General features: G+C 36.6%; 4 protein-coding genes across 7 annotated transcripts; 3 read left to right on the top strand and 1 right to left on the bottom strand.

Moving 5' to 3' along the window:
- Positions 1 to 28: 28 nt before the first annotated feature.
- On the bottom strand, positions 29 to 4,148 carry LOC110420454 (alpha/beta-Hydrolases superfamily protein). The gene is made up of 6 exons (XM_021433770.1): positions 3,344 to 4,148; positions 2,953 to 3,144; positions 2,618 to 2,857; positions 2,184 to 2,401; positions 1,547 to 1,801; positions 29 to 1,105 (listed from the first exon to the last, which is right to left on the bottom strand). The coding sequence occupies exons 1-6, from the start codon at positions 3,771 to 3,773 to the stop codon at positions 836 to 838; spliced, it is 1,605 nt and encodes a 534-aa protein (XP_021289445.1). The 5' UTR covers positions 3,774 to 4,148; the 3' UTR covers positions 29 to 835.
- A 2,436-nt stretch (positions 4,149 to 6,584) lies between these two features.
- POP4 (ribonuclease P family protein) lies at positions 6,585 to 10,515 on the top strand. Of its 2 annotated transcripts, XR_002445541.2 has the most exons (9): positions 6,585 to 6,801; positions 7,058 to 7,269; positions 7,485 to 7,561; positions 7,639 to 7,904; positions 8,463 to 8,531; positions 8,629 to 8,687; positions 9,339 to 9,440; positions 9,753 to 9,905; positions 10,083 to 10,515. XR_002445541.2 is itself a non-coding variant. In XM_021433792.2 (8 exons), exons 2-8 carry the CDS (start codon positions 7,062 to 7,064, stop codon positions 10,178 to 10,180), a joined length of 879 nt encoding a protein of 292 aa, XP_021289467.1. In that variant the 5' UTR covers positions 6,589 to 6,801; positions 7,058 to 7,061; the 3' UTR covers positions 10,181 to 10,515. The 2 variants fall into 2 exon arrangements, 1 of the variants encoding a protein (XP_021289467.1); XM_021433792.2 differs by lacking the exon at positions 9,753 to 9,905 and having other exon boundaries at positions 6,589 to 6,801.
- Positions 10,516 to 15,666: 5,151 nt separating this feature from the next.
- Positions 15,667 to 20,686, top strand: RIP2 (ROP interactive partner 3). Of its 3 annotated transcripts, none has more exons than XM_021433988.2 (4): positions 15,667 to 15,925; positions 17,380 to 17,481; positions 18,368 to 18,548; positions 18,755 to 20,686. In XM_021433988.2, the coding sequence occupies exons 2-4, from the start codon at positions 17,462 to 17,464 to the stop codon at positions 20,411 to 20,413; spliced, it is 1,860 nt and encodes a 619-aa protein (XP_021289663.1). In that variant the 5' UTR covers positions 15,667 to 15,925; positions 17,380 to 17,461; the 3' UTR covers positions 20,414 to 20,686. The 3 variants fall into 3 exon arrangements, with proteins under 3 accessions (XP_021289663.1, XP_021289662.1, XP_089640444.1); XM_021433987.2 differs by having other exon boundaries at positions 15,668 to 15,925; positions 18,365 to 18,548; XM_089784318.1 differs by lacking the exon at positions 15,667 to 15,925 and having other exon boundaries at positions 17,214 to 17,481; positions 18,365 to 18,548.
- Positions 20,687 to 21,289: 603 nt separating this feature from the next.
- LOC110420967 (Ribosomal protein S12/S23 family protein) lies at positions 21,290 to 22,794 on the top strand. Its single transcript, XM_021434405.2, has 4 exons — positions 21,290 to 21,391; positions 21,989 to 22,144; positions 22,230 to 22,356; positions 22,455 to 22,794. The coding sequence occupies exons 1-4, from the start codon at positions 21,387 to 21,389 to the stop codon at positions 22,593 to 22,595; spliced, it is 429 nt and encodes a 142-aa protein (XP_021290080.1). The 5' UTR covers positions 21,290 to 21,386; the 3' UTR covers positions 22,596 to 22,794.
- The last annotated feature ends 1,268 nt before the right edge of the window (positions 22,795 to 24,062 follow it).

The following is a 24,062-nucleotide window of genomic DNA, read 5'->3' as shown; positions in this document are numbered from 1 at the left end:
TCTGGCAGAGAATGGTAAGATTATGTAGTGAAACAAGATCAAGATTTTATAGAAAATGGCCACGAGAGCTAACCGTTAAAACTACTAGGGAGAAAGCTCTCAGTAAATATTGGATTGACTGAAAAATAGATACAAACATTTTGAGCTCGGAATCAATCACTCGTCTTCTTGGTTCTTTTCGAACTGCCAAGGCTGGTCTTTCGTTAGATTTTCATCAATTTCAATTGATATGGCCCCCTTTCGAGGAATTAATAGAGCTGATGTTGAGAGCACATGCAGCTTGACTCTACGATGCGCATTCACTCACGGGCAGAAGATCAGGTGAACATGCCTGTGGAACTGGAAGCACAGTTGCGCACGTGCAGGCACCTGCCTAAACAGGAAGCTTGTCCCTCCTGGAATTATTCTGAACATATCGGTATAAGAAAACCTTTGTCAGCTATTTGCTGTTTCCAACAATACTGTCTTTTGGTCCTACCTTACTACCGCTAGAGATAATGAGTGCTACTGATTAAAAATCCGAGGTACCCTGATTTAAGTCGTAGATTCGATACTGAATATTGAATATCGATTACCTACTCCTCAAGCAAAGACAATGGGGAAATGCCCAAAATAATCGTTTATACTTAATGATTCTAGCGCGTAAGCTAAATTACTAAGATCATGCCTCTTTGCCTTTTAACATCTCACCTCTAAAGTACGTTTACTTTTAGCCTGACCTCTCAAGTACTTGTAACAGAGATTTTGAGACATCTAAAGTGCTCCTACGAGCTATGAGGAGCAATCTGTGGTATTTACACAAAAATTTGGAAAATTCAGGGGAAAAATTGTAAATCTATGGTGATGTATCATTTTTGGTAGAATCAGTAGCTGATGATTGCTCTTCTATATCTCCTTCAGAGAGAATTTCACCTTTGTCTGTTACTGGGTCAAGAGGACCTTGAGGACTTCCCAAGAGAGTAGAGAGTATCTGGCGATGGCATTCATCACAGAAAAAGATAAAGGAAAAATGGCCTTCATTTGGGAGCTTATGCATGATGGCCCCTGGTAGAACCCGGCTTATATAATTCATCATTGCTGGTGGAACAGCTTTGTCATCCATCCCCTGTACAGAAATTGATCAATAAACAGAGGTGAAACCAATAAGAGAACTTATATTAAGTTGTCTTTTGTTGGCTCAAGAGTCTAAATATCAGTAACACTTCAAACTAGAAATGCATGCATAAGTCACTGGCACAGTCAATCTAAACAAAAAATAGTGACCAACTGAATTCAAAACACTTGGAGATACTCTTAAATGATTGTTATATCACATATCAAAGGCTGACCAGCAAAAGATCTATGGATCCTGATATATGTCAAATTGCACTATAATCTCTTCAGTCCACAACAATAGAGGAACATATCATGTTCCTCGGACTGGATTTTTAAGAGATTAAAAAACATGCCAAATTGAGGTGATAGATTGCCAAAGATCTTCCAAGTTATATGGGAATGAACTCTCAGATATGCTATCCAGGGAAACCAAAAGGAAAAGTATGCAAACCTGCCATATATGTATTGGTCCCAGAAATCCTGCCAGTTCACATTCTGCTTGACTGTACAGGGACCTGAGCCAAGGGAAAATTCCACTTCTGTAACACTTCCTCTGCACCTGAAGATCTGCCAAACTAAAACCCCAGTTTGAAACCTGTAGGACAGCTTCCTCAATGAATGGTTTTGTATTTCCCTGGCGAATTGACTCCTCCACATCTCTATGCCAGAAGTCTTCAAATGTTTTTCCTTCAGTCAGAACCGTGTCCTGCACACAAAAAGATTATGTACTGCAAATCCTTCTGGTTTTCAACACTACGAATTAACATAACAAAAAATTTCTGCACTTCCAGACCTGGAACAAACTCCATAGGGTAAAATAGTTCACCCAATAGAGGGCACCATTTCATGCATTAATCCTTGTTCTATTTCTTAGTCCCATGACCAAAAGCAGTTCAATGTATTTGTAACCGAAAGAGTTTATCAGAGTATGTCATGAAACCCCAATAAAGTGGAAGTTTGCTCTTTTAAACACAGAAAGCCCTTTAAACTAGCACCTATCTACCCTAGCTCAAAATCATCTAAAATGAAAGGTAAGATATGGACACAGATGAGATTTGAGAAATTATTGAAGATGAGAGTAGACTCACCCTCCTTCCAAGGGACAGAGACATCCACTTCTCAATTCGGCCATGCTTGCCAGATAGGAAACTCCAGCGGTAAAAGAAGGACAGCAGTTTAGGCAATCTTCGAGCTAAATAATACATTAACTTCCTTCTTGGTAACCACTCTCCCCAAATACTTCTCATTTCTTCCTTAGCCAGGCTAGGTTCATATGGATTGATCATTGGAGCAACCATTGCAGCACCTGCAGATTTAGTCAAGATGCATCACAATAAGGTCTTGCATTGTTTGTAATTGCCTTTGCTAAGAAAATTTACACCACTATCAAATTGTGAGGATATGGTATTATCTTGATAAGTTCAAGAATCTGTTATGAAACCAAATACTTTCAAGGGCTTCTAAGTAACATTATGCTTATCAAGTCAAGTATCAAAATAGTAAATTTACAACCACTTCACACCTGCAATTCTGTGAGGAACATATCTGAGCGCAGCCCAAGCATGCATACTTCCACTTGAGAAGCCCAACACCCAGAACTTATCATTGACACCAACAGCATCAGCTAGATGAAGCATATCAAATGCTGATGAGTTCAGATTCCTACTAGGATGTGGATCACTCTCCCCAAAACCAGGAAGATCATATGTCACCAAGCGAACGCCAAACTCTTCAAGCAGTGATGTCTTAACTCCCGGTATACCTGTCCAAAAAAAATCATTAACAAGTCCACCAATTTTGATTAAGAACATGCATAAGAACCTCAGGCATATACAACTTTAATGGTTTGTATCTTACCGGCAAGTCGGGATGAAAGAAAAGGATGTGGAGAAATTAGAGAAAATCTAGCTTTATCAGCTGGAACACCGATTTCACGATAAGCCAAGTGTCTGCCATCTGGAAGCTGGATTCGACTCGCATTAGGAGGATGAACGCGCACTTTCTTCACCGGCGGTACCAATTCATCATGTCCACTATTTAAATTCAGAGCTGCAAATTTTTAAACAAAATAATAGTATAAACAAACAAAAATATCTTCTAAAATTATACGAATTTACAATCAAATATTTGAATTTCATCAATACCATCCTGAAATTGTGTGAATCTAACGTTCCAGATTTTCACTAACCAACCACAATAAGTCCAACTCAAATGATAATGTAAGAAGTAGTAGTAAACGATTTCGTACCTGAAAGTGCAAGGATGAAAACGAAGAAGATAACAGGCCAAGCATGAATTGGATCACGATCCTCAGGCAAGAACTCGTTCAAGAATCTCAATCGACCGGAGACCTTAGCCATCGGTCCACCAAGCTTCTGAACTATAAACGAATCTTCAGTAACTACTGTCTGCTGCACAATGTCTCTGCATCCTCTTCCAAGTTCTAGAAGCATCTCGCACCACGATTTCATAAATCCCGTCACCTGTTCCTTCAAACTCTCCGGCGGTTCCATTTCATGATCACTCTCAACGACCTCAGCCGCCGTCGCCGATTTCGCCGCATTGAACGGCGGTAACGGAGAGACTCCGATCGTTTCCCATGTGTATATCATGCCCGTGTCTTCCACTAAACTCGCCAGCTCCTCCTGCCACGTGTTCACTCCTCTAACTTCCGCCATTTTGTGAAAAAGATAATTCTCTCTCTCTCAACCAATCATCAATCTCTATAGAGAGTGAGCTTCGCTTTAACCAGAAGCCTCTCCAGTAATCATGAAACGTTTTTATAACAGTTTTTAAAATCAAATAAACAATGTTAAATCAAAGAAAAAAACAGAACTGCAACTGAAGCCTTTACAAGCGTGACGATGAAGCTTTTCATTTCTTTAATAAAAAAAAAACCCTAACCGAACCGACCACCACTAAAACCGAATCAAAATCTCCTTAAAAATAAATAAAGCTCAAAAAGTTTCCATTAACTCTCCGAAGAGTATCCATCTTTCTCTTTCCGACACATCAGAAACGGTTGGCTCTGATTATAATCTGACCTAATCTCTTCAATTCTTTTTAGAATGTGACTCGTTAATAAAATCCACAAGTGATGTTCTGATATTGAATACCTACCGTTGATTAGAGGATTGATGGTAACGTTTAGTCCACGTTAGCCAGCGCTGTGCCGTGGGATTAACGACTTGTTACCAGGTGGGACCGGTGAGTGTCGGGCGGCTATATGCCCTATTTGCACCTGCTATTGCCGGTGACAGGGTTAGAGCAGGATTAAGGAGTGACGTGGAATTTGGTGCATGTGACCTGGAAATGTTCCTTTCAACATAATCCTTTTTGCGGATTTTTTTTTTAATTTTTTAAAACAATCTTTTGATGAGGTTGTGATAGGGAGCTGGTCTTCCACCAGTCTGCACCGTTGATTTTGATTACATTTGATGTCGAACTTTGTTGAATCTAAGTCGACGTGATGGGAAAGGCGGAAATGTGGTCCTGAGGACGATGGTGATTGATTTGGTTTGGGGGTCATGGTCGTAATTGAACAGTAAAAAGTAAAAGGTCAAAGTAATGATGACGGAGACAAAGTTTCGTTAGTTGATGAAACTTTTGGTAATTAAACAATAACGACACATATTTCTAAATTCTTCGATAACGAACAATTTGTTCTTTTGCCTTTTTTTAACTTTCTCTAAATGGTCCCTCCACCTCTTTATCTTGATAATTTAAAAAATATTTGAAATTATTTTAATGTAAATTTTTTTTATCAAATGGTCGTTTTTTAGATAGTTAAATTTCAAGAATTATTTTGTTTAAGTCGATGGAATCCTAATCTTTATATAATTGAATGAATTAAATTTTTAAATCAATATAATGTGACCTTGGAGCATCAACATGTGATAAATTTTTAACGAGATAAACATTTGAGGGTCATGATATAATTTTAGTTAAAGAATAAATGATTTACCTGTAAAATTATGTTAAACGTATATATGTTTTATGTTTACTCTTTTTCAATCTAAATTTTAAGATTTTTATTTCATAATGTTTTAAAATGTTTAAATAATTTTTTATTGAATTCAATCAAGTTATTATTTTTTATTTTAAATTAAAATTAGTTTGATAATTAATAATTTGATAACTAATATTTATTGATTGTTATTAGTTAAAATATCATTTATTATTTTATATTTACGTGACTTTTTATGAAATTGATATGATATTAATATAAAAAGTGAAAATGCTTTATGACCATATTATAGTACCATATAAGCATGCAATATTATTTTCAATTATAACATGTCAAAATGTTATGTTTTTGTATCACATGATATAAAATAATAAAAAGTATTTTAATTAATTATAATTAATCAATCATTAGTTATAACACTTTATTTGATACAAAATTAAAATATAAAATTTTGATTAAACGTAATAAATGAATAATTTTAAAATTTTCTTATATAATTGAATTTCTTAAATATCATACTTTCTTCTTAAGTGCATGTGATTATAAACTATATAATGACGGCAATGACCACGACGACAATTAAGAAGAATAGTGATCATATCTATCTTACAAATATATATGTTTTTAAAGTTTAAAATCAAAATCTTCATATTAAAAATTTTAAGTTCTTAAATATTGTTATGTTCTAATTTAAAACATATTAAAATACTCTATTCAATGTCAATTATAAGTGCCGATTAATATTTGAATTAATAGTTGAGTAGGCTAAGTTATTTAGCACCCAATTAATATTTTAATTTAGATTTTTGGGTTATGGATTTTTTTGGATTGATTTTTTAGTTTTTCCATGAGTTTCAATGGTTGGAAATAGATGAATGTTGATATTTTTATGAATCTTGGTAAAACTTTTTTTGAAAATGGATTATGGTAGAAAATATTTTTTATAAGTGATCAAGATAATAAAAAATATGATTTAATTTATAAAAATAACAAAAAATATTATATTTTTAGTTAAATGTTATTTATAGAAAAATTTTCTTTAAACAAATTAATTTTCAATAATCAAAATTTTTTTTAATTTTAATTTATTATTAATTGACTTAACAAATTAATCAATATAACAATATAATGAGAAATAAATAAATATAAGATATATGACATAATTGATGAATGTTAATTTTTTTATGTTATTAAAGAAAATTTTGAAAAATAGGTCATAATGGAAAATTTTTTTATAAAATGATTCAAATAACAAAAAATATTTTTGATAATTTCACTAAAAAATAAAAAATATTAAATTTTTACTAAAATATTTTATATAAAAATTATTTTTTTAACAAGGTTTTTTACAATTATCAAACAAGTTGAAACTTAAAAATGGTTTTAATGAATTGGATTTGTATAATTCTTTTCGTTATCCATCTGACCTGGTCGAAGCCTGGGAGATGGCAGAACAGCCCAAACCCGGCGGGGTTCTGGCCCAATCCGACCTAATACGAGCGCTTTGGATTTTTGAAAATCTGGGTCGGGTAGAGATAAGTTATGATCGGGGCGGCCGCGGGAACGGGCTGCCAATCCCTACTCGAGTCTCCTCTAAAATTCTCTCACGGCTGGCTGGATCTTACTGCCAGTGACGGCAAGAAATAGTTTGCCCTGAGGGTTCTTAGAAAAAGAAAAAGGCTTTCCATCAGTCTATTGCCTGAGCCTTTGTTTTGCCTTCAGTAGAAAATCGCTATCAGGTTTGTTTTATTAAACTCCTTTTCATGATCTCACAATTGCTGCATTAGCTTGGTGAATACTCCTAAAATTGTGCATTGGGTGTTCGCTTAACTGCCCCGGAACCGATTACTGTACTTTTAGGCCTTCCTTTGGTAGGAAAACGGCCTTTATTAGTCCTTCTTTTCTGGTAGTTTCCAGTTTCCTCTGCTTGGAAGTAGTATTTGAATTATAACTTGATTTCTCACTAATTCATTTCCAACTTCTGAATTGGCTTAGACCAATGGCTACAAGCACAGGTCCTCAAGATCAACGAAAACGCACTCTAGAAGCATTAGAGCGAAGGTTCGCCGCTGCGAAAGCGGAGCTTCATCAACAACAGAAGAACAAAAAGACATCTGTCGAAGAGGATGGAAAAGAAACTCTTCGCATTGATTCGTCTATCGCCAATGCATCCATTGTGTCTTCCTCCAATTCATCATCAAAGAAAGGTTCTCAAATTTTCTCTGATCTTCCTAGGTTTTTTTTTGGCTAATTTATTTTCCATTATGTTTTACATTTACGAAATTTCTCCTTCTCGGGTCCGTCCACTTCACAAGGTAGTTATTTATATTGTTGATTGTGAACACTTCATTATGTTATATTGTATATCTTGGCTTTGATATGAGATGGATTTTAATTTTATGGATTTTAATTTTATATATAGACGTCGAAGAAAATGGTCAGGCGTATTCCCAGCTCTCGGAACCTATACATCAAAGTTTGCTACCAGCTAATTCTAAGGTAATTTTTCACTGTTTGAAATATTGCACTAAAGACTTCAAGAGGACTGATGTAATCTTAACATCTTTTTGTTATAGTTTTCCAACAGTAAAGGAAGTGTGGCTGATAAGATTTTGCATGAGCTCCTTCAAAGTGGGGATTCAGCACGGAAATATATGCAAGGATCTAGAAGCATGAAAATTGACAATTGGATCCTTCTTGATAATTACGTACAAGGCCGAGTTATGTCTACCGGCTCTCACATCAGGGCTTTGAAGAACCACTCTAAGCGCTCTAGAAAACACATGTCTATGAAGCAGCTTAAGAAATCTGGAGTATTTGAGATGCCTCAAGCCATTCAAAAGTGAGTATTCTATCAGGTATCTGATTGATACTTTTTTTTTCCCTTTTTCTTATGCTGTTGGAGTATTGTATTTCTTTGTGTTGCATTGGCCTTGGGTATTCGGTATGAGGTATAAGTTTGGAACTCTGGTTGTGATCTTTCCATTTTCATGTCCTTTTTGTTAAATTAATATTTTTAGACTTGGACTAGTTATTTTCTACAAAGAGTGAGGATATTAGGAACTGTTTATATATGTGCACTCTGTGTGTGGAAACTGGAAGTAGATTATTTTTCATATTGTTTAGCAATGAATACTTTTCAGTTTGTTCCAAAATTGAGAGAAGAGTAGGGATACAACAGCATATCTCTTGTTGAATGTTGAAATGGAAAGAAACTGGGATTGCAACAAATGGATTATAGGTGGTAGTTCTTTGTGAATGCTGTATGTTTTGTCTCTTCCGTTTATTTTCTTATTCTTTTTGAAGGGGGTGTGTGCTGTAGTGATGTTGTTCAACACTTCCATTTCTCTGCTTGAAAAATATCTATTTTGAAATCTTTTGGTCTGCCTTTGATCTACAGGTTTGATACATTTAAACCAATGCATGGAATGTGGAAAGGCTACATGGATCAACTTCTTGAAACTACCGGGTGAGATGTAATCTTCATTTTAATGATGCTGGTTTTTCAGTCATGTGGAGGTTGAGGGTAATGCTTTTTACTATAGCCATTCCTCTCTTAATTGCAGGAAAAACCAGTTGGCTCAATGTCTTCTTGGTGCAGATCTGCATGGTGCTTTTATTCTAGGTTAGACTACTTATTACCCGAGCAATACTTCACATTAGTAGAGCGCTTTTATCTGTCTGTGAGAATACAAAATTCATTCATGCTTTACCCACTTGAAGCAACATATATGGCAATATAATGGGAATAGTAAGGTATTTGAATGAATAATCAAGTTTCTTTCAGGGGATCTACATATTTCATATTGTTATCAAAGAACTTATGGAACTTTTCCTATTTAAGTAGAATGATTCTGGGGACTACAAAAGCTGACTTTAGTTGAGAAAACCTGTAGGTAGCCATTGTAAGTTACTCTATAAGTATTACTCTATAAGTATCCTTCCATCAATTCCTTGCTCTCAACTTGCCCGAAATCAATGCAAATGGCAATTTATAGTCATCAAGTCCTTGTCTTTTCTTTCCCTTCAACATTGATGTCTTTGTATCTTTCTTCCCTTCTGTTTGTTGAATGCTTTGTGCTAAATGAGTGATGAAAGAAAGCTATTTACATGATTTTTGGGTCTAGACCATGAGCATTCATGGGCTTAAATGATACAGTAATTACTAATTAGAACAAATTGATTTTATCTGCAAACAGTGTGCTAATAGTCTTTGATTTTGCGTAATGTAATTTATTCAGTATTTATTGTAATATTTCTCTCTGTTTTCTGACAGTTGCTGAATGCAAGATAACTAGTTTCACTGGAGTGAATGGTATTATGATTCGTGAGACTGCAGAAACATTTGGTCTAATTACCCAAGATGATCAATTCCGAGGTAGTTCAGCCACCATTTTAAAAGCTGTGCTATTTCTAATGTTGCTAAGTATATTATATTTTTGTTGATTATTGATTCTATTTTTGTACCTGGAGTTGCATGTATTCTATGGTAGTATATCTTTCTGCAAAGAAACACAAACTAGGAAGCTCTACAGCGTAGAAAACATACATCCTTGGAACAATTACATACGTGTCTCTTTCCCATTTGTTCCCTGTTCTTTATATACAGAGAGAGAGAGAGATGGGGAGGGAGGATATCTTTACTTGTTCATTTGTAGTTAGTGTTCAGAGCATCTATGCTTTTTGGCAGGGTTAAAATATGTGTAGAAGTTACATCCATTCAATCTTAACAAGGGAAGGAGACAGAAGGGACAGTTGGAAATATCGCGATTAGCATGTGTTTTTTGATATTGAACTGAGTGGTCCTTGAGAATTGGATTAACACTTTTATGCTTAATAGAAGGTATTTATGCTTCTTGGTCAAGACTTGAATGCTTATAGCAACTTTCTGAGGTTGAAGCCATCTTATAAAATTGATTGTAGTTATTTTTGTTTATTTAATTTATGATATCCCATCTACTGCCCCTATACTTTTTGTGACAATAACAACGATTTAACCATTCAGTTTTGTGCTTTGCAGTTGTGCCCAAAAAGGTATCTGTCTTCATATTCCAACTTGATTGCTGGAGAATTACATTACAAGGGAACAAACTCACTTCAAGAAACATAGGCTTGTGATGTTGATGTTAAACATCCCATTCGAGGAGTTCCTTTTCATTTGCATCGGATATCGGATAAGGTCACGGAAATTTTGTAGCATTTTTTGTCAAAAGAAGAGAATATGTGTTTCTTCCAGATAGGTCATCCTATGAATATGGTTGAAAGCCCATATTTCATCATATTCAAACCTGATGAAATATCTAGCATTATGGTCATGAAAAAAGTTTGAAGCTGTACAGAAAAAGGGGGAAATTCTTTTTATTATTAGTGCATATTGTTTCTGGATTTAGCGCTTTTGGTACTAGGAAAACCGAAAACTAGATGCTATTAAGTAATTTCCAAGCAAGTTAAAAGTAGTACTGCATCTTTCTCCATTTTTCCGTAGGATAACCAAATATAGAAGATATTTCGATGAAATCGTTATTTGGCATAGCCTTCTTTTAGGTGAGCCTTTCAGTTTCACCACTAGCTTGTATTTTAGTGCTAAGGTTGTTCATGTCTTTTTCTCTTTGGTGCGTCTTTCTCTCTCTCCCCCCATTTTAGGGACTGAAACAAACTTACAGAAGGGGCCCCCTCGCCTTTTCTCTTTTGTTTGTGTTTTACGGTCAGCATGCATGGAGGGAAGGGTTTTGAGTTGAAAAGCTGACATGCTGAATAAAAGGCCAAAAGGGAAAGGGGCAGTGGCTCCTTTTTCCGTTCATTTTGGTCTTTGTTTTCTTTGGGGTAATAAGTTCAGGATTTTACCAAGCCCAACTTCAACACAGGCAATGAGATGATTCTGCATATGCTTAGTAAATAGGTTCCATTCACCCTGGTACCATAACATTTGCAAGTTTGCAACCTTGGAAGTGTACACGAACATGTATAAAACTTATAAACACAGGCAACTCAAGAGTGATGAGCTTAACGGCCAAAAGGAGATCGATGAGAATTTAGGAGTTATCTTGATTATGTATTCCCACTCCACAAATTGGATTGTTTTAAAAGAAAAGCAGAGAGATTTAGCGTTACGCACTTGCTACATTTTGTGACCTTTGGCCTTATATACAACAACAAAGCATGGAAGCACAGCTCTTGCATTCAAAACAATGAGTTCTTCCGAGCCTTCCAATTGATCCCTAGACAAACTTACCACAGAGTCAAAGCCACCGTCTTGTCCATCCACGAGTCCATGTCCACGATATCGAGCAACTCTTCCTGCAATTACTCTGCACACAACAATGGCTTTTCTAGCACAAATTTTATCAACAACACAGTCAGTCACAACTTTTCTATGTGCTTGTCGGCTGTTGTTACTCAACACGACTGATTCTTCACCTTCTGATAAGCTAGAACCAACCATTTTGCAAACTCCACAGCATTCCCTATGGCAAATGCTTGAGAAGTCATTATTTCCTAATGAACAAGTCACGATGGCACCATGGAACCTTAGGAGTTCATTGCCATCAACTGCCAATCTCTCCATCATCCTAGTCTCACTGGCAGAAACGTTTGTAGACTTTGATTTCAGAATCTCCCTATATTCTTCAAACTTGTTAAGGGCATCTACACCATGATTGATTCTCAATACTTTCTCAATTTTGAGGCCTATTTTATTGTCCCACCCTGACCTAAAGATGGTTTCCACAACACCATATGACGGCTCTTTTTCGACAAGGTTTGAGACCACATAAGAAGCTCTGCCACTCCTTGACGTGGGAAGAGTGGAAGGAGAGGATCCCATGTTCATGTTGAAAGCAACTGAAGTTCTGGAAAGAGAAGAATCGGCTCCCAAATCATTTTTGTTGGTGGATTTTGATGGCTGTTTCTTTTCACGGCGAGATTTTTCTCTTTGTGAGGAAGTAGTCTTTGATTTAGGTCTGAAACACTTAATGGTAGCATTGGGATGGCATACCAGCGCAGCCATAGAAGCTGCCATTAGGCATCTTTCAACCATTTCCTTTTTCCCTTCTAAGAACACCATCTCTTGCCACTGCTAAGTCCACTCAAAGGCAAGCACCAGCACCAGCACCAGCACCAGAGAATTTTTCTTATCGCCTCCAAAAATTTTGCCTGAACTTCAATGCAAACTTATGTCAAATTCCTTTAACGAGATAAAATGGCTTAAATTTCGCTTGGCAGTTTTATAGTTTTACCATATCTTATCTCCAAAGTCAACATCACCCCTGATTGAGCCTTCTAACTCTATCAAACTACAGTTGTCCCCAAGTTTCAGGACTCTCACGAAGTGTTCAACGCGAAGAGCAAGCTTGGACACACAATTTTATATAAATATATATCATATGTATGTAAAATTTAATGGTGAATCTCACAAATGACGTTGATGAAGATAATTTCGGAATAATTAATAGCATTGAATGCCTGTCGTACTAGTATACAAGAGAGAAACAATGTCGTTTTCATAATATTGAATGAATAATATGTGCACGTTTGAATGTTTAAATGTGTTGAATATTTGCCGATGGAGCTTTGGATTGACACGCTCCAAGTTTATCTGCCAGGAATTGTATTAGGCGATTTGTGTTTGGGAAATGGGGAATCCCTTTTTTAAGTCAGATCAGGTTGCTTTCAGGCTCAGGCTTTCCTTTGGATCCAATCTTCTTTATGTGATAGCAATGTGTCTTCTGATTATTTTGGTAGAGCATGTTTGATTAATGTTTTCTCATTGAGGTTAGCCTAATACTCTTCCATTTCCATCCATTTTTAAGCTTCTAGCCAGTGGGAAACATGGTTCTGGGATCAAAAACAACAGTCAGGCCTATCCTATATATACTAGCATCCTTACATTTGAAACTAGCAGAAGCTTTTACATTTTCTTGCCCATTTTGTCCAATACTAGTAAAACAATCAAGTTGCCGGGTTTCTCACCTTTTATCAGAGTCTTCACACCCATGGTGAGCAATTATTTGCCTGAAGATTTTAGGAGGTAGAAATTGGGCTACTCCCTGAGTATTGCCCTTGGACCCTATGTATGCTTTGGTATACACTATTTGATTATAAAAAGGATTGCTGATGAGCAAGTGCTTCTATAGCAGTTTTCCTCCAAAAATATCAACAGTGTATGATGAAATATAATTGGAGATCATACAATGAATTGTTGATTTTAACAAAGAAAGAAAACACAATATCATTATATTGGCACTAACAAAATGGGAAAGGAAAAGGAGGAGGGGGAAAGCTATGTGTAATGAACTAGAAGGGGCCCCAAGGCCACAACTTAACTTCTATGGAAAGATAGGCTAACTTTTTAATGTCTTTCGGTGTTGTGGACAAAGAGAAAGCATGTGTTGTCAATGACTCATTGGAAGGTTTACCATAATTGTTGATATTCTGCCACCACTTGCTAAACCTGAATGTAAAAAGATTCAAATCCAAGCAATAAAATGGGGATTTCTGATTGTGATCAACACAGATAAAAGGTTTCAAATACAATCAACTCAATAATATAGCATTTGAAGGCAAATCTGTAAACTTATATTTCTTCAATGTGTTAATGATCACTTAAAAGTTACAGTGAAGAGACTTTGTTCCTTTTGAATCATGGAAGAGTTAAAAGTTAACTCTGGCTGAAAAGCTAATGCATATTTCATCATCCATTGGACTAGAAAGATTTACCCTGCCCTAGGTCCTAGGAGCTCTTAGAGAAAGATTCATTAATTATTTGCAAGAATATTTAGACCCATTGTTAGGTTATTGCATTGATTCTACACTGGAAAGTGCTGTTCAAACTCACTCTTCAAAGAAGGTTGGCAATAGGCATGACTACATCCTTCCTCTCGTCATTTTTCCCCCCTTTTTTTATGGAAAAAAACCCCTGAATTGAGTTGTCAAGTAGTTTTTGCTAGTTCCTTGTGTTGTCCAATGGGAATGATCAACATCGCAAGCAATAGATTATTATTTGTTGCTTTCATTGCAAACAAAGCAAAGGCCAAAACACAATGAGAGACACATCTTTCTCCCTATGATTTACAACCTTATCCTTGCATTTGTCCTCAAAAGGAGGGTTTTACTACAATGCAAGACAAACAAATATGAGTGCTTTCTAACAATTGGAACCCCACAAGAATATTTTCCTCCTTTTTATAAGGCGAACACAAGGAATTAGGCGCACATCCAAGTCAGTGATGGAGTACTTGTGATCTTTAAAATTGTCCTCAAAGCCTGGAGACATCATTAGGAGACCTATAATCAAAAGTGAAACACATGGGGGGCTTTGGCTTTCAAATCCTTCGGCAAAACAAACTTGATTTATTGCTCATATGACAACTAACAAAATGTTGGTGGGCGGTTTTATTTCAATTTGAGCAGGAAATAGCCAAAGTAGGCAATGTCTTGGGAAAATGGTCCCAAAGTGGTGTTATTTCTATGGACCCCCATCAAACAAAATGCCCTAAATAACAAGGCTATGCACATGTGAATGAATAGTTGAAAACAGGAACAAGACGCACACTTTAATTCCAAGGATTACTCTATACAGCCATTGCATTGGCTCATTATGGTGTCTCACCACTGTCAATGCAAAGGAAAGGTCCAAAGGAAAATTTTGGGATTTTCCAGGTGAACAAGTAAAATAATATCATCCAGAATCTTATAAAGAACAGACAGGTAAAAGATTAAAAGAAACGAAATTTCCCACTTGTACCTGTAAGAGCTTATGCAAAACAGCTACAGCCTACATATGGTGTGATTTGAAGGAAAGTTTGGTCTTAAATAAATCTTGACTGTTCCCTTTGCGTGAAATGACTCACTTCCTTGCGATATTTATGGCAAAGAGTGTTATTAGATAAGCAAATGCCTCACCAGAAAGACGAAAGAATGACAGGGAAAACAAAAACCAAAAGAAGAAAAGTAATGCAAAGGTAATAATCAAGTGATTGTTAGAGATTGTTCAGATGATAACCACACATTCTAGTTATGAAGACAGAGATCGAGAAGGGGTGGTTGGGAATGCAACCAAACAACTTCAAATAGATTAACCTGGTGTTTCATCCAACACCCTTTGAGGAAAAGGAAAGAAATGTAAATCCATTGAGCTTTTTCTATACAAAAACTTGTAAATAAGACAGTAGCTGAGTTGTTCTCTTTGGCCGGAATGCAACAGTGGAATTTTGTTCCAATTTAATACCACACAGTGTATTTATTATCATTATTATTTTGAAATGAAGCATCAAAGTCGAGCCATAACTTGATTCCCTTTGTAGGATTTATTGTAGATATTTATTTGTTGCTATACCTCTGATTTTTGAAATACGAAGGGAAAAGACAGGAGAAAGATGTCGTTTCTTATGGATGAATCAACAGCTTCCTCTCTCACTCCATGCTTTGATCATAAGGGAGATTAACTACAGTTTCAAAGGAGGAAATAGTAGAGAGCCTCAGCATTCAGCAATCAATCATAGCACGTGAGTGAGGGAACGTGAAAGAGCGCGTGAGAAAGGAGCGTGGCAACTTAATCAATCACAATCTCCTGCATAGGAAAACGTCCCAGGAAGCCAGCGCCTTTGCTTACTCTCCCCACTGACATTTCACAAAAACAGTGAAACAAAGAAAGAGAAATAGTTGGCCTTGGGGAGCTGAACATTGAGACTGCAGCAGAACCTCAGCTCAAAGAGATTCAGAAGCTCTTACTAAACCCTGTTTGGTCTTTCCACGCTTGGGTTTTCTAGGGTTTTTTGTTTCCAAGCTTCTTTTTTTTTTTTTCTCTTTCTTCTTGCATCCTAAGTATTAACCAAAGCTAGCCAACTAGCTAGCCTGCTCCTCCAGGTAAAACCCAACTCTGTTTTTTTTTCTTTTCTGTTTTCTTGCACATTTGTGTTTCAGGTTACAGTTTTCTCCAATGCAGTTTTCTTCTTGTGCTTACTCTCTTAGTTTGTTGGATGCTCTTTTAGTTCTTTTGTTTTTTTTTTTTAAATTGAAATGAAAGTTTGAGATTTTTTTTTGTTAAATGTGTTTAAGAGTGAGTCAGGAGTTGTCAATTTCTTTCTGGGTTTTGCTTACTTTAGTTAGTAATGACGTCTCCTTTTGTGTTTCTTTTCTCAAGGAAATCTCAGTTTCTCTGCTGATTTTCTTCTCGGAAAAGAAAATGTTGCTTCACCTTTGCACTGCAGAGCTTGTTTACAGCTAGCTCTCATTTCCTTTTCTTTCCTTTTTAACCAAAAAGGAAGCGGAGTCAAATTTTCATCCTTTTTTTTTTCTCAGAACCGTAGCCGCACAATTACTTCAAATTTAACTTGGACCTCTGTTTTCAGCTCTGTGTTTAAGCTTACTTTCCATTGCTAACTTGCTCCTGATCCGTACAGCTTTTATCGATCTCAGCTTTGGTCACTAAAGATTGAACAAAGCCTTACCCAGTTTTCAGCTTTCTGTAAAAAAGATGAATCTTATCTGCTTGCTTTTTACATATATGTTTTCTTACCAAGTTGGATCATACCTTGAAACCATGTTTCTTCAAGTCCATTTGTTTGACTCTCTATACTTCCAACATTGTGCATGGTTCAGTGAAGTCTATATTCCTTGTTTTTTACTTTCTATGTTAAGGAGGCAAAATTTGAAGAAAAAATACGAGATTTTTAATGAGTTCAAGAGCTTTAGTCTTAAATTTGCAGCAGAAAATGGAAACGTAAGAAATGTAGTTTTCTTTGATTGGAATGACTACACTATTGCACGCGCACTGGCACACAGTTTCACTAAGAACAGAATGATCAATTTTTGGTCCAAGAGTATTGCACATCAACAGTTTTGAATTATAATTTCAAACCAAGCAGAAGCAGCCAGCCCTACATGGTTTATTAACTTCATTCATTTCTTGCTGGTCCCTTGTGGTTTCTGTAATGTTTTTTGTAGCATAATTTTCAGAACAGGAGTGAAAATAGGAAGGGCCCAAACAGAGAGAGAGAGAGAGAAATGAAAAGAAAAGGTGGAAACATGGTTTATGTAATTATATTTAATGAATTCATTTGATGGCTACCTTTTTTTTTTTTCCAATCCTTTTCTTTCTTTTTAAATTTTGTCATTTGGTTCTGGTTGGTGGTAGTGGAAGTAGTTTCTGTGGAGTTTCTTTGAAGGGATTTTATGGTTTGTTTGTTAGTTAGGTCTTGTGCGTACGGCTAAGAGATGACGCTCCTTTCATGAACTATGCTTCCTCTTTCTCTACAATTATATATCAGATTCTCTCTCATGTTCCTTCTCAGCCCACGATTTCTCTGAACTATTTGCAGGTGGTGTGGGTCTGGTGGGGTTTGAAGCAGAGCACATATATCTTGCCCTTTTACCACTTCAACTCAAGGGGATATAAAAATCATGCAGACGCCAAAAGCAAGGTATGATCGCCATTAGTCCATGACTTTTATAGCATTTTAATCATTCTTTTCCCCTTAATCTGCTAGTTTAAGTTTTTTAAGAGCCAATGCTTTGCTAATCTCCAAAGTGTACTATTTACAATAGAACCTGATGTCATGAAGCCTTCATCAGTCCTGTTTGAGGCAGCCTCCCCCTTCCTACTCCTCTTCTTCTTCTTCTTAATTTTCCTTTTTTCAAAAAAGTTTAATCAGTTTGCAATTTACTTGTTGAGTATTAGCCTAATTAGTGGGTTGGACCTGGTAAATTTCAGGGTTACTTAATCAATTATCGTCTCCTACTTCTGTTAGATGTTAACCATTTTATTTATTGTCTTGTATAAAGGCTATGTTTCTCGCAATGTTTGAAAATTTTCATGTGAACTTCGTTATCGAAATGCATGCTAATAGGGATCTGGATGAGATTTTTTTTTTTTATATTGATGTTGTATTTTTATGCACACATTCTCAAGAAGCTGAAATATCGTTGTCACAGTATCAGTAGCTTGTTAAAACCTTTTATCCCTTTTCAAGAAGCAAATAGTCTGACAAGTTGAGAGGGAGATTGGAATGATCCTAAAGAAGGTGGTTCACAGTTGTTTTACTTGTGCTTGAAAAAAATGGTGCGACATCAACTTCTTTGTGGTTGTTGGCTGCTTAATCTTGAAGTTGTTGCTGGCCTTGACCCACCAAGTGCGCCATGATTTAACCTATGGACAATTTGTAAAAGTAGTTACATCCTCTTGAAAGAACCGTTTACATGATACAACATTTTGTTTAGCCATAGCTATTACAGAAATTATGTAAAAGCTTCATTCATTTTGCTGCTATTTTCTTTTATTATTTTCCATTTTATTGTCTTTGACAGTAGAACAAGCTCCTTGGAAGTGCCTCAGAGAAAATCTCCTGCAACACCTCGAACTGCTCGTCAACTGAAGACGCCAGGACCTGATTCTGACACAGTTTCCTCTCCAAATCCTGCAAGTAAGACTCCCAAAGATAGAAGTCCTAAGGTTACTGCACGCAAAGCATTGAGAAGCCCAGTATCTGAGGTATTCTACAGTCACTTGTGCCTAAATCAGTTTATTTTTATGGCAATTGGCAAACAGTATATCCAAATATAAAAGGTTCAGTCTAGGATGAAGCAACTACAATGAAAACATTTCTGCACACTGTTCAATTCCGGTATTTTTCTGTTTGCTTATCTACTTAGTTACTCCCACTTACGTAATGTTTACCCTTGTTGTGTGAGCTCTAGAAGCAGCGCCCAAGCAAAGTGTCTGAACTGGAATCACAGCTTACTCAACTCCAAGATGATCTGAAAAAGACAAAGGACCAACTGACTGCATCTGAGTCATGGAAGAGGCGAGCTATACAAGAGGCTGAGGAGGCCAAGAAGCAACTATCAGCAATGTCAGCCAAGCTTGAAGAATCTGAACAGCAGTTGATGGAAATTTCTGCCTCTGAGGATGACAGGTTGGAAGAACTCCGTAAAATTTCACAAGATCGAGATAGAGCATGGCAGTCTGAACTTGAGGCTGTCCAGAAGCAGCACTCAATGGATTCTGCTGCCTTGGCTTCTGCCATGAACGAAATTCAAAAGCTCAAAGTTCAGCTGGAAAAGGCATATGAATCAGAAGCCATTCAGACTAAGCATGCTGAATCTGCACATGCTGAGATTCAGAACTTGAGAATTGAGCTGACTGAAACTCTCTTGTTGGTTGAAAAACTTAAGTCTGAGCTTACTGATTGCAGAGAATCTGAAGCCCAGGCTCTTGAAGTTGTTAGTAAAACCCAAATGCAACTGGAAGCAGCAAATGAAACCATCGAAAAACTGCGTTCTGATGCAACAAAAGCAACAGAAGCTTACAACACATTATCATTGGAGTTGGAGCAGTCAAAAGCTAGAGTTAAGTCACTGGAGGGACTTGTGAGCAAGCTCCAGGCAGAACTGGTTGGTAGTAGCAGCAAAATATCTAAGGATCCCAAAGATGATGAACCACCACAGCGGAATGGAGAAAATGAGGAAATACAGCAGCTTAAAACAGAGCTTAATTTTGCAAAACTTGAAGTGGGTCAATTGAGATCGGCACTGGATGCAGCTGAAGTCAGGTACCAAGAAGAATATATTCGGAGCACATTGCAAATTAGAAGTGCTTATGAACAAGTGGAAAACATAAGAACACAGTCATGCCAGAGAGGGGCAGAACTAGAGGCAGAATTAAAGAGAACCAAAGCTGATGTTGAAGAACTGAGAGCAAACTTAATGGATAAGGAGACTGAACTTCAGAGTATTTCAGAGGAAAATGAGGGCCTGAATTTGAAGATTGAGAAAAACCAGTCCAGTGAAAGAGAGTCTGAACTTGCAACGGAGTTGAAGAAGATAGAGGCAGAGTTGACAGAACTGAAAGCTAATTTGACAGCGAAGGAAACAGATTTGCAGAGTGTAACCGAGCAAAATGAAATGCTCAAAATGGAAATTAAGAAGAGTGAAATGGAGGGTTCTAAAGTTGGTGATGAATCTGTTGTTTTGTTAGAAGCAGCAAGGGCTGCAGAGCGCGAGGCGGTGATGAAACTCGGCTACTTAACTGAGGAAGCCGATAAGAGTAGCAGAAGAGCAGCACGCGTCACTGAACAGCTCGATGCAGCACAAGCAGCAAATACTGAAATTGAGGCTGAGTTGCGGAGACTAAAGGTGCAGTCAGATCAGTGGAGAAAGGCAGCAGAGGCAGCTGCGGCCATGCTCTCTACAGGGAACAATGGGAAACATGCCGACAGAACCATATCTCTTGACAACAACTATAACCCCATAATGGGTTCACCCAACTCAGAAGACATGGATGATGATTCTCCCAAGAGAAAAAACGGCAACATGTTGAAAAAGATTGGTGTGTTATGGAAGAAAGGACAGAAGTAAGATCAGATGCGGTGCAGGTTGCACATATTTCTGCTCTAAATGTTTAACGGTTTCGATATTTTCTCTGTTTTTATGGAAAATTTTCTCTTAATTTTGCTCTTAACATGTCTGGTTAGGGGTGCTTCCTATTGAAGTTTCAATGTTATGAAAACTGCTAAAAGGCTAAAACCCCATTAAGAAGACTATTTGTATATGCGAAAACTTGCGCATTTTGTCAAGTTCTGCTTCACCTTAATATATCTTTCTGGTGGATTTGGATCAATGGAACAAGAATCTGCATTCAGAGCCATAACCAACTGTCTGAATGTGGACAGCTCATCCCAAAATAGATTCACATTATATAGAATCATAAATTATTACTCATAATAAAATGAAAAAATAAATTCTTACCATAATTGATTTTAATTTTATTAATTAATCATTTATTGTTCTCAGAATTTATGATTGGTAATGATGTAACTTCAAAATTTCATACAAATTTTAAGTTAGTTGCGTTCTTTTTGTTGCAATATATAAATTTTATACATTATCATTTAATCACAAAATATTATTTTATAAAGTATTTATTTCCAACAGTTTTTAATTTTTAAATTTATTTAGTAAAGACTTGTATAAATTTATTTACTTGTTACAATATAACAAATGTAAATCTTTTTACGTATTTATTTTCTCTATAAACCAAAAAATAAACATTCTCGGAGAGCTCTTTCATAACTCTAATGTGTATCGAGAACCTGGGCCAGTCAAGCCGCAGGGGATTATGACCAAAAAACCGGCTTAGATTAGGCCCAAATGAAGCCCAAGGCAACTATCTTATTGGGCCCAATTCAAAACTGTTATCTATATATATGCCCCATCATTTTTAGGGTTAGAGCCTTCAGGGTTTAAACTTAGCGGCTGCGGCTACTTCTCTTCTTCGCCTGCAAATCTCTCCGAACCCTCCTGTCAGTCGAAACGACCTCTCTTAGCCAACATGGGGTATGTTCTCTTCTTCTTAAATCTAGATAAAGTCGATAGCTTTTCCTCCTCTTAGCTCTTGTATGTTTCTCTTTTTGAATGTTGAAGCCGCTCTTGCTTATTCAACGGAATTCATGGTTCTTCGCGAGAAGTGTTTGTTTTTGAATGTGGGTTTTGGATTTTGAAGTCTTTCGTTAGTTCTGTTCTTTGTTTCGGATGTTAGATGGGGAAAAAACCGAAATTTTTTTACCTATAAGTGTATTGGTTTTACTTTGATTTTAGATTTTGCGAAAGTATAGCCTTATTTGAATTTTAGATTGCTTTCTATTTAACTCTTAAGTTTTAAGTACTGAATTGAAATATGGGTTTGAGTTTATGATTTATATGAGAAGTGATGCTAGCTTAACTATGGGGATAGAATGTTTGTTTGGATTCGTGTTATAAGTTTTAGGAAAATTAGCCTTGAGTGATGCTTGTTTGAATTATATAGTGGGCTTTCATTTCAAGTGATATTGTCCCCCTCCTCAAATATTTGTTAGACAATACAAGTTTTATAGTTTTAGGTGTAGAATTTTATCTTTGAGAAGTTAATAATAACATTAATGGTTTTTTTTTCAGGAAGACACGTGGTATGGGAGCTGGACGCAAGCTGAGGACCCACCGTAGGAGGCAGAGGTGGGCTGATAAGGCATACAAGAAGTCCAACCTTGGAAATGAGTGGAAGAAGCCCTTTGCTGGCTCATCCCATGCTAAAGGCATTGTTCTTGAGAAGATGTAAGACTAGATCCTTTTTATTGGTGTTCTTGTTTTCCTTGAACTATTATTGAAGAAATGTACTGATGGCTTTTGTAACATTCAGAGGTATTGAGGCTAAGCAGCCAAACTCTGCCATCCGTAAGTGTGCTAGAGTTCAACTGATCAAAAATGGAAAGAAGATTGCTGCATTCGTTCCAAATGATGGTTGCTTAAACTACATTGAAGAGAATGTGAGTATTAGTAAAGTGAAATTGTGTAACTCTAGTTGTTTAGGCATATTTAGTATCTTTTTGTTACTTCTCTTCTAATGAGAATATGTTGGCAATAGGATGAGGTGTTGATTGCTGGATTTGGACGAAAGGGTCACGCCGTCGGTGATATTCCTGGTGTCAGGTTCAAGGTTGTGAAGGTCTCTGGTGTTTCACTCTTAGCACTCTTCAAAGAGAAGAAGGAGAAGCCTAGATCATAAGTCTGCAAGGTGGAGGATGGCTCTTACTGTCTTTTTATAGTTCTACTTAAAACTGAGAGCTTATTATTGCTTGGTAGCTTTTCTGGACAATGTTTTGTTTATTTATCGACTGGTTATTTTATTGAATTTGCCATGTCAACTCAATTGAAAAGATTTTGGTGTTTTATTGCTATTCCAAATCATTCTCTTCCTCGTGCTATGAATTCAAGCCTTTACTATCTAGCACTGCTATGCTTGTCTGAATATTTTCTTGTTGCTAACAAGTCGGAAGATGATGGAACTAAGAACAAGTAAATTTCGCAATCATTCCAAGTAAAATATCCATTACATTTTCAGCAAAGATTTGCAAACATTTCCTTAGGAAGTGGTTGAAATCTTCTCTTTTGGGGTTGTGTTCTGTTGCAAACATGTCTGTTATTTAAAACACGAAGTAAAAGATAATACAAACAATATCTACTACAACATGACCAAAGGCAGAACATTCTAAGCTTGCCATTTTGGACTACAATCTCAAGTTCTGTTTTGGTAAGTTACCATATGTTGGACTTCAAATATAGTAGTAATGAATATACATATCCTTGTGACAAACATTTTCGTGATGTGGGCACAAAATCTTATATTCACGTGACCAAAACTTTTTCCTGTAATGCTTGGTCTCATTGCATGATAAACGTGGGTGGACATAAGATGCATCATGAACTAAGCAAATCGAAAGACTTCAAGTTCAGGCCTGAAATTCTATCAGATGCACTCCATGAAACCAGAACATCAGATTCGAACTTGGTGAAAATCAAATCTGGATTACTCATTACTCGATATAAGTAAAAATTCCACTGAGCTTACAGAGTAGTACAGAATCTACAAGGCGATGTTGTATCTAAAAACTCCCAATAAGAATAATTGAGAGGCGGTACCGTATCAAGGTACCTTAAAAAATCTGCTACTTGAGTGTTGCACTTGTCTTAGCTGTTCTCCGGTGAAATGCTCTCTGGAAACTGTAATGTGGCTGTCTTGTCCACCTCCACTGCTGATCCTGGTGTAACTGCCAGTGGTGTATGAGCATCCATATTGTAAAAAGAATCCTTGACTGAGAAAGGTCTCCTTGAGCCGGCAGTAATTTCAGAAGTCATAGGGGAAGGAGAAGTGCGAATGGATTTTGACAAACAGTTCTCAACCTTCTTGTCACCATGAGCAAGATGAGAATCAGCATTGGGTTCTTTCTGAGTGTCTGAAGATAAATACCCTTCTGCGGTGCCAGCAATTTGATCTTCAATATGAGCTTCTTCCTTTTTTTTGGTGTTGTAAAGGATAAGTGTATCAGTCTTCAGATATAAATGGCTGTATGTTTCATTTTCAGCAGCTACTTTCAATGGGATTGTGTTCTGATCATCATATTTGGAAGATAAATTATCAGTGGTTTCAGGTACTCCATCAAGAGGAACAATCTTGGTATCCTTTATGCGACCT

The sequence above is a fragment of the Theobroma umbraticum genome, unplaced genomic scaffold (assembly GCF_002168275.2).
Source record: "Theobroma umbraticum cultivar Fairchild unplaced genomic scaffold, ASM216827v3 scaffold_86.0, whole genome shotgun sequence".
NCBI classification, from domain to species: domain Eukaryota; kingdom Viridiplantae; phylum Streptophyta; class Magnoliopsida; order Malvales; family Malvaceae; genus Theobroma; species Theobroma umbraticum.
This window is presented reverse-complemented; position numbering and strand designations above follow the sequence as displayed.

Bases quoted from the DNA above. Each gene is read 5' to 3' on its own strand.
- LOC110420454 (XM_021433770.1), bottom strand. From the start codon at position 3,773: ATGGCGGAAGTTAGAGGAGTGAACACGTGGCAGGAGGAGCTGGCGAGT. The intron at 2,858-2,952 runs GTAAGATACAAA...TTTTTTGGACAG, and splicing joins TCTTTCATCCCGACTTGCCG to GTATACCGGGAGTTAAGACA. The intron at 1,106-1,546 runs GTTTGCATACTT...ATTTCTGTACAG, and splicing joins GACCAATACATATATGGCAG to GGGATGGATGACAAAGCTGT.
- POP4 (XM_021433792.2), top strand. From the start codon at position 7,062: ATGGCTACAAGCACAGGTCCTCAAGATCAACGAAAACGCACTCTAGAA. The intron at 7,270-7,484 runs GTTCTCAAATTT...TTTTATATATAG, and splicing joins CAATTCATCATCAAAGAAAG to ACGTCGAAGAAAATGGTCAG. The intron at 9,441-10,082 runs GTAGTTCAGCCA...TGTGCTTTGCAG, and splicing joins CCAAGATGATCAATTCCGAG to TTGTGCCCAAAAAGGTATCT.
- RIP2 (XM_021433987.2), top strand. From the start codon at position 17,462: ATGCAGACGCCAAAAGCAAG. The intron at 17,482-18,364 runs GTATGATCGCCA...TGTCTTTGACAG, and splicing joins ATGCAGACGCCAAAAGCAAG to TAGAACAAGCTCCTTGGAAG. The intron at 18,549-18,754 runs GTATTCTACAGT...TGTGAGCTCTAG, and splicing joins TGAGAAGCCCAGTATCTGAG to AAGCAGCGCCCAAGCAAAGT.
- LOC110420967 (XM_021434405.2), top strand. The intron at 22,145-22,229 runs GTAAGACTAGAT...TGTAACATTCAG, and splicing joins GGCATTGTTCTTGAGAAGAT to AGGTATTGAGGCTAAGCAGC. The intron at 22,357-22,454 runs GTGAGTATTAGT...TGTTGGCAATAG, and splicing joins TAAACTACATTGAAGAGAAT to GATGAGGTGTTGATTGCTGG.